The sequence below is a fragment of the Bubalus bubalis genome, chromosome X (genome assembly GCF_019923935.1).
Source record: "Bubalus bubalis isolate 160015118507 breed Murrah chromosome X, NDDB_SH_1, whole genome shotgun sequence".
NCBI classification, from domain to species: Eukaryota; Metazoa; Chordata; class Mammalia; order Artiodactyla; family Bovidae; genus Bubalus; species Bubalus bubalis.
In genome coordinates this window covers 13,118,556-13,132,643 of record NC_059181.1, presented here as the reverse complement: position 1 = coordinate 13,132,643, position 14,088 = coordinate 13,118,556, and the positions used below count along the sequence as shown (strand labels likewise).

General features: G+C 39.2%; 1 protein-coding gene across 9 annotated transcripts in view; it reads left to right on the top strand.

Moving 5' to 3' along the window:
* ADGRG2 (adhesion G protein-coupled receptor G2) overlaps positions 1-14,088 on the top strand; it is a 126,860-nt gene that overhangs the window by 44,296 nt on the left and 68,476 nt on the right. For all 9 annotated transcript variants that reach the window (XM_006056327.4, XM_006056326.4, XM_006056325.4 and 6 more), the window contains one exon: positions 11,517-11,635. In XM_006056327.4, the coding sequence (XP_006056389.3) occupies positions 11,518-11,635 (118 nt within the window). In that variant the 5' untranslated portion in view covers position 11,517. Of the gene's footprint in view, positions 1-11,516; positions 11,636-14,088 lie in introns of those variants that run through there.

Here is a 14,088-nt window from a genome sequence, read left to right as displayed (position 1 = left end):
GGACAGGACATCTTTCTTGGCTTTCCTTTTTGTCTTTAAACATTGCTTAATGAAGTTTTTCTGACATACTGGGCTTTTTTAAGAACTAGTCCTTTTTTTCCCTCTTAAAGAGCATATAATCAATAGTAATTCACCATGACTTCTTATTTCCTCTTTGAATTCATATCCTGTGTCCTCCTGGAGCATTGAACTTCTGTCTTAACAGTTTGTTGACTGAAGCCAGGAGTAGATCAGTTGGTTCCAAGATCACTCTATAGATTGTTACCTCTTGCAGTTCTTGATTTGAACATCGTTATGTCTGTATTTCTCATGAGGGGACAGCATGGTGTGAAGTGACTGTCATCTTTGAGCTGATAGCTGTGCCCATATTTTGGTTTTGAAGCAAAGCATGATGGAATATTCTGAAACATACAAGTCAGGTGGTCAGTAATGTGCTCTCTCCTGAGTGGGCACATGATTTCCTTTCCCCAGAGCGCATCTGCCTTGGCCTTCTCTCAGGTCATTGCCAGTGCCTCCGTCTCCCCCTTCCAACTGTGAGCCAAACTGGACAATCAGTAGAGAGTTATTTATTCAGCTCCTCTGTGGATAAAGAATTCTGCCCTGGGCTTTGGGGATGCAAGTGCCATAAATGACTCACCCAGTCCTTGATATCAGGGAGTTGAGGTTCTGGGGAAATTAAGTCACAAAAACTGAAGAAAGGGCTAATAAAGTAGAGTCTCTCAGAAAGACCACCCTGCCTCAGAACTGATCACTTCGTTGTTCAGTGCCACTGTGATGTGGTTGATGAAGCCCGAGTAGTAATACAGGCTACTAAATATTAACAAGGTCAGCCTCCAAACTGACTTTGTCTTTTCTTCCAATTTGTAATAAGTTCCTTAAGAGTAAGGTTTTCTCCCTCCATTTCTTTTGTAACTCTGCTGCCAAGTTCAAGCCTTGGTAGACAGCAAGGGGTCTAGAGTCCTTGGCCGATGTGCTCACTATACTACTGAAGCATCATAGTGCCAAGAAGGCCTGGTTTCCATTGGTCTAATTCTTTGCTTTTTTAAAAATGTTTAGACTTGTGCATTCTCTGCACAAGTTCTTCTGAACTTCCTGCCAGGTGAGTGAGTCTCTTTCTGTGTGAAAATGTAGAAATGATGAACATGTTTGTTTTTCCTTTCAAATTACCCCCCTCAAGTCTCCCTCCCCTTAAACACTGTATTCATTTTGTTGCTTTGTTTGTCACTCTTCACTCCCACTTGGAGCCTTCTTTTCTTCAGACATTTTCTCTTCCTTGGGGATTCTATCATTGACCTATTTCTTCTCAGTAATCCAATTGTTTTTGAATAACTTCAGTAATGGGTACAGATTTTGAAATTACATGGTGCAGTAAAATCTGGGGAAGGAGAAGGATCATTTACGTAGAATTCTTTGGGATTTTGTTTCACAGTTTTCCCCTTTCCATCTCCCTGGACTGGCTTCCCTATCTCTAACAGCATTTCTCATGTTTTGAAATGGACCATCAAAGTATTCTCTCTTACCCAAAGTGCTGTGCATACATATGTGGCTTCCAAAGACTCCTCCCCAACAGGTTTCTGCTCCTAACCCCCTTCTAAATAGAACTTCTGAGGTCACTATTGACTTGGATTTCCTATTTCCTCTGAGACTCATAAATAAGGATGATTTCTGGTATAAATAATAAAAATCTTGTCACCAATGCAAATATTTATTATAGTTAATGTAAATTAGAATTCACATAGTTACAATAAATGCTGATAAGTTACTGTTAGAAACAAGGTTAAAACACTGGAGCAGAGTCACACAGCTAATAAATGTTGGAACAGGAGTTGGCATGCATGCTCAGTCGCTTAGTCATGTCCAACTCAAGAGTACTAGAGTGTGTTGCCATTGCTTCCTCCAGGGGATCTTCCCGACCCAGGGATCGAATCCGCATCTCCTGCATTGGCAGATGGATTCTTTACCACCTGGCCACCTGGAGGTTGGCTTGATGTGACAACAAAAGCAAGGAAAGGCACAGAATGTTGGTGGGTGGTTCCCTTTCCTTAGGACCTTCCTTCCTCTCAAATACGATCTCCTGAGGCTCTAAACCCCATGTTTCTGCCTCATCTCTGCTCCTTCCCCCTCAGCCTGATCAATACCTTGAGGATGCTTTGAAGGAGTCTTCTATTTCTCTCCTCTACATATTGATAGAATTATTATACAGCAATAAGTTCCAGACCAAATCAATTTTAAAAATCTTTTTTGAGTGCCTACTGTGATTGGAGTTGCATGTTGTGAGGGTTGGGGTGAGGTGAGGTGGAGACCAAGTCTATGTAGGAGAAGATACTACGTTCTGGTGCTTTGTTTTGGTTTTTAGATCAAGTTGAGTCTCGTGGACTATGAAGAGAAAGTGTCTTTTAAGTAAAAAAAAAAACAAAAAAACACCACCATTTATTTGGTCACACCAATGACTGGTGAATCTAAACAGTGTCTGTAAGCTCTTGAGGGCAGGATAGATACCTGTCTTGTTTAATGTAGTACCTTGAGTCCCTAGCATAGTACCTTGTATGTAATAGAACCTCAATAAATGTTTGTGAACTAGTTGAATGAATGCAAGAAATAATTCTGAAGTCTATTTACATTTAGTGCTAGGGTATACTATAAACTTGTCTTCTAATTATGCTTGTAATAATAGCCAACATTTCTTGTCTATACTAAGATCTTGATTATATGGCCTCATTTTATCACTGTAGAAGCCTATAAAGTAGATTCTATTGTTACCTCCAGTTTTTTTGGAAGAAAAATTTAGGTCCAGAGAGGTTAAGGAACAGGCCAAGGTTACACTGTTAAGTGGTGGAACTTAGATTTGAAGGCAGGCAGATGACTTCCCAGGAGAAGGCAATGGCACCCCATTCCAGTACTGTTGCCTGGAAAATCCCATGGATGGAGGAGCCTGGTAGGCTGCAGTCCATGGGGTCGATAAGAGTCAGACACGACTGAGCGACTTCACTTTCACTTTCCACTTTCATGCATTGGAGAAGGAAATGGCAACCCACTCCAGTGTTCTTGCCTGGAGAATCCCATGGACGGAGAAGCCTGGTAGGCTGCAGTCCATGGGGTCGCACAGGGTCGGACACGACTGAAGCGACTTAGCAGCAGCAGCAGCAGCAGCAGATGACTTCCCATGTGTGTTCTTGTACCTTATGCTTTTCTGTGTGTGTTTTAAACATATTATGAGCATTAGGGGAGGAGCCTGAAGAGTGAGGGCAGAAGAAAGTAGGCTTTCACTTTGCCTTGGGTAATTCAAACATGGGTAGTCAAGAGGGTCAGAGAAGGCAATGGCACCCCACTCCAGTACTCTTACCTGGAAAATCCCATGGACGGAGGAGCCTGGTAGGCTGCAGTCCATGGGGTCACTAAGAGTCGGGCATGACTGAGCGACTTCACTTTCACTTTTCACTTTCATGCATTGGAGAAGGAAATGGCAACCCACTCCAGTGTTCTTGCCTGGAGAATCCCAGGGACGGGGGAGCCTGGTGGGGTGCCATCTATGGGGTCGCACAGTGTCAGACACGACTGAAGCAACTTAGCAGTAGCAGCAGCAGCAGTCAAGAGGGTAGATTGCAGGTAGGACAGTGGAGAAATTTGGAGATGAATGAGAGAGTGGAAGAATATAACACCTTTCACAAGGTTTTGTGAATATTTGTTTACTTTTAAGTATATAATTTATTTCTAATCTTACATATCTGGTATTGATTCACTTGTTTTATTGAATAAAGCTTTTTTTCCCTGCTGCCTTAGAAAGCATTTAGTTCTTATTAAGAAAGTAATTTTCACTTTGAAGACCAAACAAATTATTTTCCTTCCCTTTGCTCCTAGAGACAAGAAAGCTTTAAATTATCATCATGCTGTGTAGTTCACCATTGACTTTACTTTGGCTATGACAAATGATATCCAAAGCCGCTGTTTTGGAATTCATATTCAGCCCTTAACAATTAACCCACTTTCTGTTTAGAACTTTTTTTTCTTTCTAGCGTACAGAATGCCATTTCTCCTACAGCATTGCTGTCTGGCTTTAGTTCTTGCTGATTTTATCTTCAAAAAATTTTGTTGCTGAAGTGTGGAATAGTTCCTTTTGTCCTATATTTCTTCAAATTACAAGCTTTGAAATTGCTGCTAGACATTTTGGTGAGCATTCCAGAGAATTCTGTGAATAGTCTCATTTGGTTTATAAAGTGGGTAAAAACATGAGGACTTTCCTTGTCAGGTTTTGGCACCAGGGTTCTCCTAGCCTAGTAAGCATGAATTAGGCTGTTTTTTTGTCTGTTCTTTGACTTTTTGTGAGGTTGGAATTCCTGTGAAAACATCTGGGCTTGGAGTTTTCTTTGTGGGGGAAATTTTGAGACCTTTTAATTATACATCTATTTAGGTTTATTATTTCCTCTTGATTCCTTCTTGGAAAGTTATATTTTTTTTTCCTAGAGATTTGCTCATTTTTATCTAGATTTTAAAAATTATTGAATAAAGTTCTTCCTAAGATCCTTTTATCTTTTATGTTTATAGCATTTTCATTTATATTGCTTTAAAAATTTTTTTCTATTGGTTATTCGCTTACACTTCTCTGTCTTTACCTCCTTCTGTAGCCTTCCCTCCAACCTCCTTGTAATTTTGCCACAATAGTCTTTTCAAAGAACAGCCTTGGCTTTATTAAAACCTTTATTTTATGTCTTTTTGTCTTTTTTTTAATTACTTCCTTTCCTCTTCTTTGGGTTTGTTTTGCTGTTCTTTTTCAAACTTCTTAAGGTACTTAACTCATTAATTTTCAGCCTTTCTCTTTTTTAAAATATGTGCATTTAAAATAGAAATTTCACTCTAAATATCTTTAGCTCTGTCCTATATGTTTTGAGATTTAATGTTTTTATTATTGATACAGTCAAATATTTTCTGATATATGTTAGGACTTCTTTGACCCTAAAGTTATTTGTTAAATAATAGTTGAACTTTTTATTATAACTTAATTTGGTTGTGGTCAGAGAACGTAGTCCTTTTCTTTTTTCTAAATCTGTTTTTGAGACTTCTTTTATGGCCTGGTTGGCTTTCATAAATATTCCATGTGTACTTGAAAAGGTTATGTACTCTGTAAGGTTCATGTATGGTCATTAAGTCAGGTTAGTTTAATGTGCCATTCAAATATTCTATATCCTTAGTGACTTTCTTTGAATTTTATTGGTTGTTGATAAAGATGTGTGAATCTCTCTCAGTGTGATTGTAAATTTGTTCTATTTCTCCTTATATTCTGTTAAAAATAGTGGTTTGTATATTTTGAGGCTGTATTATTAGTTGCATTCACATGTAGATTTGTTTAGTCTTACAGAATTAATCCTTTTATGAATGCATCATTTTATTTATAGGTAATGCTTTTTGCTTTAAAGATAATTTGTCTGATATTAACATAAACATTAATTTTCTTTTGATTAGTAGTGGCATTGAATATCTTTTCCATCCTTTTATTTTCAAACTTTCTGTATCATTGTTCTAGTTGTGTGGTCTAGAGCTGCTTAAAGGAGAGAGGGGGATTTAGATCTATGGACTGAGGTGTCAACATCCATGTGCACAAAGCCTCTTGCAGTTTGAGATGGAGCCTTAGTGGAATAATAAGGGCAAACTGGATCTCCTTTCAAACTTTTGACCTGTATATTACAAATGTTAGGAATGGGTCTGGTCACATTTTTTATTGCATCTCAGATCTTACATTTTTTGCCTGAACATATCTTGTAGGATTTATTTAGCGACGATTTGCAAGTAGGGAACAAGATCACAGTTTTTGTTCATCTTCTGGTTTCCATTGTTGCTTCTGAGGTGATAGCTGTCCGTCTTACAGATGCTCCTTTGGAGTCTTGTTTACTCTGGCTACTTTCAAGATTTTCTCTGTGTTTTTGGTTTTCGTCATTTTCACTATTTTGTGTTTACATGTTGATTCCTTTTTATTTATTGTAGAGGTTCTTTGGGCTTGTTGGATCTGTGGATAGGTGTGTGTGTGTGTGTGTGTGTGTTTTTTTTTTCTTAGCAGTTTGGGGTCAGTCTGTCAGTATAACTTCAAACATTGGCTCTTGCTCCTTCTCTCCTCTTTGAATTTTGTTTAAGTGTATGTTAGACCTTGTGTTGCTTTTTTCCATGTCTCCGAACTGTTCTTTTGTATTTTGTATCTGGAACTCAAGCTTGCTTCATTAGGCCCAAACCTTCAGGCATAAGTGGCTCCTTTGTTTGAGCAAGCTCTGGGAATTGGTCATGGACAGGGAAGCCTGGCGTGCTGCAGGCCATGGGTTCACAGTGTCGGACATGACTGACTGAACTGAACTGAACTTGCCTATATTATCTCCCTGAGTTCCTCCTTTGGCTTCACCTTTGACCTGGTGATTCTTTTCTATCTTGTCAGCTCTCTGATATATTAAAGAAAATGCTTTTTAATATTTTATTCATGATTTTTAGTTGTCTCAGCGGAAGGTTTGATCTAAATAACCTAACCCAACATATTCTAGAAACATTGAAGAAAAAGAAATTGGAGATATTTGTTGTATCAGGATCTTTTAGTAGAGTTAAAATTGAAATTTAATTATGGTTTTAGTTTCTTGATTCTTTTTTTAAATATAGTTAAACGTATAATCAAAGATTCTAAAGAAAACCAGCCCTGAGATTCTCTGACTTCTTTGACAGTTGAATGATCAAAGTCAGTTGCTTTTTCAGCTTTTAGTTCTTGATTTTATCTGCCCTCTTTAGTACCTCCTTTTACAATTTCTCCTTGTGCTAGTCTTGTTAGCCAACATTCATGATTCAGTGTAAATATCTCAAAGGCATAATATTTTCTAAAGATAGATTTATGATTTATTACCATTCAAGGTTGCACCAATGGTCTTTAAAAATATATACGTATACTATTTAATGAAATTGAAGAGATCTAGAATAATTTCTTTGAGTGGCATATAATTTCTTGGAGGGCCATGGCTTTCAGTCATGTAGCTTATGTACTGTCCAACCCTAGGGGTTGCCATTTACATCAGTCTACAGCCCTAAGAGATGAATCTGGGATAATCTTTAATTTGTGGATGTGTTAATGTCAAGGTCTAGTTTTACTGTTAAAATGCTAGCAAAAAGTTTTCTTTGTCATGGATATTGTCTCACAAGCCATCCTCAGCAACTTGAAATTTTGCTAAGAACCAGTGGCTCTTCAAGTCACCTCTGTTGATGACCTAGATCGCCTTGACCTAATCCACCTTAATCCAGGAGATGAGGAATAAATAGTTCCAGCTGAAAAAGATAAAAATGACTTTAATGTACAATGAGTAAGGGTTTCAAAATCTACAGCTTTCCCTCTTTAATCAGTGATCCCAGGAATGTCCTGACCCAGTAGGATGTTCTCTCGTTTATGCAGAGGGCAGTAGGGGTAGCACTATTTTAAATAGCATAAGCTCCTTCTCCTATTAGGAAAGTATATATCCAGCCTTGAGGCAACATACTCCAGGCTTGACAGTGAAAAGCAGTCTTTTCAGTGATGCCAGGTCTGTAGTAAGTTCTTCCTGAGCCATATTTTCTCTCCTAGATGATTTCTGGAGTCACCCTTCATTTCCAGCCTTTCCTGTCGTCATCTGGGGATTGAGTGCAAGCTCTCTTCAGTGGAAAGGCATGGTTTATTTTGGTCAGAGGCCCAAGTCACAGCACATGTTAACCAGTCTCTGTGTCCCATGACTGATTTAACTTTGACCATAACTTATAAACCACTTATGCCCTACCCTCAAAGTTGGTAAAGCTCATGAATGAGGTTGCAGAAATTTTGAAAATTCTGTAATAGCATTTTGAGTTTGTTGTTTCATTTTGCCTTGGAAGTTTGCTTCCGAGGGGATCATTTCTCAGGAACGCCAGCATTGTGGCCTGGTAGAAAGAGTAGGAGTCCCACCAAACAAATGACCGTGACCCTTCCCCTGGAACAGGGATCCCCAACCTCTGGGATCTAATGTCTGCTGATCTGAGCTGGAGCTGATGTAATAATAATAGAAAAAATGTGCCTAATAAATGCAATGGACTTGAATCATCCTGAAACCAACACCCCTTTCCCCCTACCCCCTGGTCTGTAAAAAATTTGTCTTCCATGAAACTGGTCCCTGATGCCAAAAAGGTTGAGGACCACTGCCCTGGAATATATTGGGCCTCTTTCTATACCTATAGAACAAGAATCTCAGCTAGGTGAATTCTGAATTCCTTTCCAAAAACAGACTTCTCTGGTACTCTTTCTAGAACTAAAATTAGATACTTGTGCAATAAATCTTCTAAGTCAGCTCTTTGAATTCCAGGTGGAGTCAGGCCTAAGGCATTTGTATAGGAGAGTTTTTTTGGTCGAGATTTGGTTCATTAAATACAGCTTTTTTAAAAAAGGAATGCTCCAGCATAAGCAATATGGGAAGCTGCTGTATAGCACAGGGAGCTCAGCTGGGTGCTCTTTGGTGACCTAAATGGGTGGGATGGTGGGGGGAGGTTCGAGGGAGAGGATATATGTATACATATAGCTGATTCATATCGTTATACAGCAGAAACTAACACAACATTGTAAAGCAACTATACTACTGCAATCAAAAAAGAAAAAGGGAATGCTTTTGAAGGGGCGGCTGAGTTCAAAAATTAAAAATAGATTATTTTTTAAACTTATATATGAAACTTATGCATATAAGTGTATATTTCAGTGAATTTCTAGAACTGAACACATCATGTAACCAGCAAGCAGAATATTACCTGAACCTCAGAAGCCCCCTTGTGCCCACTTCTAATTGTTACATCCACTGCTCCTTTCCAAGGATAATGACACTCCCAACCTCACTCCATCGATTAGTTTTGTGTGCTTTTGTTTCTCATCTTAATGGGATCATGGGCAACAATGCATTCCTTTATGTCTGGCTCTTTTATCTTACAATATATTTCTGAGGTTCATCGATATTATTGTATGTAGCTGTAAGAGACACTTAAGTTTTTCTCCAGAGAGACATTGCTGTATCTTTGCACAACAATATTAGCATTATCGTTCAAGTGACTCATTCTGGAGGATCAGCAATATACCATTATGAACAGAGAGAGGATACAAGTGCTGGAGAGGAGGGACAAACCAGAGGCGCTTTATAATTTATTAACATAGCATGTTATTAATATATAATACAATTTACAGTATTGATTTTAAAAATTTAAGTCCTCTTTGGAAGGAGGATTCACTTCCTGCCCAAGGACGTTATCTTGCCTTGCATGTCCAAGGAAAGAATTACCTCCCTGGTACTGGCAATGGCTATTAAATTATAGGGTTCCTTTTATTAAAAATTTTTTTTGTTTATTTTATTTTTGGTTTCACTGGGTCTTTGTTGCTGCAAGAGCTTTTCTCTAGTTGTGGCGAGTGGGGGCTACTCTCTAGTTGCAGGGTGAGGGCTTCTTGTTGTGGTGGCTTCTTTTGTTGCTGAGCACATGCTCTAGTTGCATGGGCTCAGTAGTTGTGGTGCACGGGCTTAGTTGCTCTGCGGCATGTGGAATCTTTGCAGACCAGGGATCAAACTGGTGTCCTTGCATTGTCAAGCAGATTCTTATTCACTGGACCAGCAGGGAAATCCTAAATTACAGGACTCAACAATTGCCAGCTTTTCCTGGAGACTGAGAAATCGTGATTTATTCCCATCTTTCCATGTCCTCATCTCTGTAATCCTCACACAGATGAGGTACAGGGTAGCTGTTTGTTTACTGACTGACTGAAGAGTCTACAGCTAGCATTTATAGTCCCTTCACAGTGCTAGCCCCTGTGCCCAGATGTCTGCTTTGATCACCACAGCAACACTATCAGGCTGGCACTGTTACCACAGTTTGTTAGGTGGGGAATCTTGGCCATTGGAAATAACTTATCCAGAGTTACTCAGACATTGTGTGGCAGAACCAGGACCTTTGGCCCCATGCTTTTTAGCCTTCACTGTGGTGCTGCATACTATCTATCTTGAGTTCAGGGAGGTGCAGTGGTGACTGGGTTTGTGGGTGCCCTGTGGCCGGGAGCTCTGCCAGCTGAGAACACATAGCCTAGTGTGTCCTGGCCCCTTCCCTGGAGCCTGCTCAGTGGGCTCTTGCTGCCTGAGCCCTGTGGGTGGAATGTGATTTCCTGGCTGGCTTCTTCCTCCCTCAGCATCTCATGCCAGCAACTACTGCTGGTGCTGACTACCTGTCCTGGAGTTCCGTTGGTCATCTCCTCTGCAGTTTTCTCTGTGTGCCAAGCTCCTCCCAGCCCCTGCCCCACCTCCACCACATGTATTTCATCTAGTTACCACCTAGTCAACCCTCACATCTCATCTAGTGTATATTGGCTCTCAATGAATATTTGTTGGAACAAAGTTAATAAACGAATGGTAAATAAGACTTTTAAATTCAGTACTGATACAAAGTTTGCTTTTTGAAAAATGTTGACTCTGCTGAAAAATGCCGAGTAATACAAATGGTAATGAATTAACATCTAATAAAGAGGAAATGGAACATATCCATCCTTTTACAGCCTAAGACATAAATGGGATAAGATTCTGTGACCTCTTCTGATTCTTAGCAGTTTTTTAACTAGCCTTTATATAGTGGTAATCGTTATATATGCAGCATTTTGTGTTTTTAAATTCCTCTTGATATTTTACAGGTATTGATGTAATAGGGGACAGCCAGTTGGATGTTGGATCTATTTCTTTGACTTTAACCTTTGCTTTTCATGGCTTTCGTTACTATGTGGTTTAGTCACTAAGTCATGTCTGACTCTTGTGACCCCATGGACTATAGCCTGCCAGGGTCCTCTGTCCATGGGATTTCCAGGCAAGAATACTGGAGTGGGTTGCCATTTCCTTCTCAATTTGTTGTTATAATCATACATAATGTCCTACCTCAGGGGACCCTGCCCCTCTGTCAGAATGTTAAACCAAATTGCCTTTGTTCAGCTCACAGGGAGACAATCTGCCCTTGCCCTGTGAATGGCTACAGAAAGAAACATGTGCCCTCCTGTTTTGCAAGATAAATGGAAATGGCCTTTTTACTTTACTTCCTCATCTCCTCTCCCTCTCTGTTCTATAAAATAAACTGGCATCTAGACCCCATAAGATCAATTTTTGGGGGGACACTGGTCTACCATCTTGCTGAATAATGTCATACTCCTTGCGTCGAATACCTCATCTCATGGTTTATTGGCCTGTCTTGCTACAAGTAGAGTGAGCTTGGACTCGGTAACATTGATGCTTTCCATAAATCTACATGGACTACCTTGCCTATCATTTTTAATATATATTATTATCCTAGTGGCTGGGTCGCCCATAATAAACATGGGTTTTGCTTTTTGTAACCAGTGCCCACCTGGCATTGCCAATTCTCTGGAACTAGAGTATTTTAAAGGGAGGGGTGTTGCAGGTTGTGTTGCTTGAGGAACTGACCTTTTGGACATTGCTATCTTACGATTATAGCAAGCTGTGATGATGTGTTTTCCCCTTACTTTATTTCAGGATGTTTTTCTCTGGTGGGCAGTGTGGCTATGTTCGCAGACCTGAAGAACTTTTACTGATGTTTAAGGTAGCCCTTGTCGTCATTTTTCTTCATATCACTCTGGCTACATCCCTGGAAGGTAAGATGCTCATTTTCCTTTATCTTTTTTTTCTGTTTTATCAGTGTGTATGTTTGTGTGTTTGGGATTTTTTTTACAATGGTAAAATTAGTGTAAAACATTTTAACAATTTTTAAGTGTACAATTCACTGGCATTAAATGTGGTTCACAATTTTGTGTGGCTATCACCACTATCCATTTCCACAACATTTCCATCATCTCAGATAGGAACTTTGTACCCATTAAGCAATAACCTGCCTCCCCGCTTCCTCCCAGACCCTGGTAACCTCTGTTCTTTCTGTCTTTATAATTTTTCCTCTTCTAGGTACCTCATATAAGGAATTATAGAATATTTGTCCTTTTGTGTGTGGCTTATTTCTCTTAGCATAATGTTTCCAAGGTTCATCCATGTTGTAGCATGCATCAGAATTTCATCTCTTTTTAAAGCTGAATAATGCTCCATTGTATCTGCATATCATACTAAGTTTATTTATTCAGTGTTAATGGCATTTGGGTTATTTCCATCTTTGGGCTACTATAAATCATGCTACTGTGCACATTGTTGTGTAAGTATCAGTTTGAATCCCTTCTTTTGATTCTTTGGGGTGTATATACCTACAAGTAGAATTGCTGGTCATAGGTAGTTCTATGTTTAACATTTTAAGGGTCTGGCAAACTGTTTCCCACAGTGACTGCACTATTTAACATTCTTACCAGCAAGTCACAAGGATTCCAATTTCTCTATATCCTCAGTAAAATTTGTTACTTTCTGTTCTTTTGATAATGGGTGTGATATGGTTTTTGTTTGCATTTCCTTAATGATTAGTTATGTTAAATATTTTTTCATGTGCTTATTAGAATCATTTGTGTATCTTCTTTAGAGAAATGTCTATTCAAATCTTTGGTCCATTTTTGAATTGGATTGTTTGGGAGTTTTTGTTGTTATTGAGTTTTTGGAGTTCTTTATATAGTCTGGATATTAATCCTTTACCAGATATACGATCTGCAAAAATTTTCCCCATTCTGTGGGTTGTCTTTTCACTCTTTTAAGTAGTGTCCTTTGATGCATAGAAGTTTTTAATTTTGATAAAATCCAGTGTATCTATTTTTACTTTATTGCCTGTGCTTTTGCTTTTATATCAAAGAAATATCATGAAGATTTTCCTCTATTTTTCTTCTAAGAACTTATAGTTTTAGCTTTTATGTTTAGGTCCTTTGATGCATTTTGAGTTCATTTTGTATATGGTGTGAGGTAAGGATCCAACTGGGCTTCCCTGGTGGCTCAGCAGTAAAGAATCTGCCTGCAATACAGGAGCTGCAGGAGACTCTTGTTCAATCCTTGGGTCAGGAAGATCCCCTGGAGGAGGAAATAGCAACCTACTCCAGTATTCTTGCCTGGAGAATTCCATGGGCAGAGGAGCCTGGCGGGCTGCAGTCCATGGGGTCACAAAGAGTTGGACATTACTGAAGCAACTTAGCATGTGCACACGCAAGGATCCAACTTCATTACTTTACATTTGGATATCCAGTTTTCTTAATACCATTTGTTGAAAACACTATCTTTTCCCCATTGCATAGTCTTGGCACCTTTGTCAAAAATTAATTGACCATATATGTGAAGGTCTGTTTCTGGTGCTTATTTGTTTATAAAAGTAGCTACTCAAAGGCACCTCCATATGGAAATTTAAGGGAGATAGAGAATCACACTAATGAAACATTATTTTCAGAAAAGAAGATCTCTATAAGCTTATGAAAGAAGGAGAAAAGGTACCTGAGGAGGGCAGTAAAAAGACCAGAATTACCAGGGCTGCAATATGTTTGGGTACAACTCCCAAAAGAATACAGTGCTGTGCAAATATAAAGAATCATTACAGGAACTTCCCTGGCCATCCGGTGGTTAAGACTGCACTTCCACTGCAGTGGGCTTGGCTTTGATCCTTGATCAGGGAACTAAGCTCTCACATGCCACATGGCATAGCCCCCTCCCCCTAAAAAGAATCATTATAAAGAAGACACTATTAGGGACACACAGAAATACCTTTCTTATTTAGAAGAAAATTGCAGGACCAAAGAATCTTTGTTGGATAAAACAAATATGTACTGGCAGCAAACAGTGTAAGTATAACACACACAGATGCACACAAATAGAAAACTTCCCAGCAGACTCGTACACAATTGGCAGTCTTTCAAAAGTAGGCACTGGGGCATATTGTCAAGGAGCCACGATACTTTACACGAAGAAATAAAGAGTCAATGTGTATTGACTACTTACAGTGTGCTGGGTCTCTATGTGCTTTGCATATCAATACATCCAGTCTCTTAAGCTGCTAAACCAAGTCTGTTGAGGGGAAATCCTAGTCTTAGCACCATTTCACAAATCAAGAAACTCAGGCTCAGAGAGATAAGTCACTTGCTCAAGGAAGTAGCTGCTGTGGGAATTGTACCTAACTTGGAATTTTGTGCTTGTAACCACA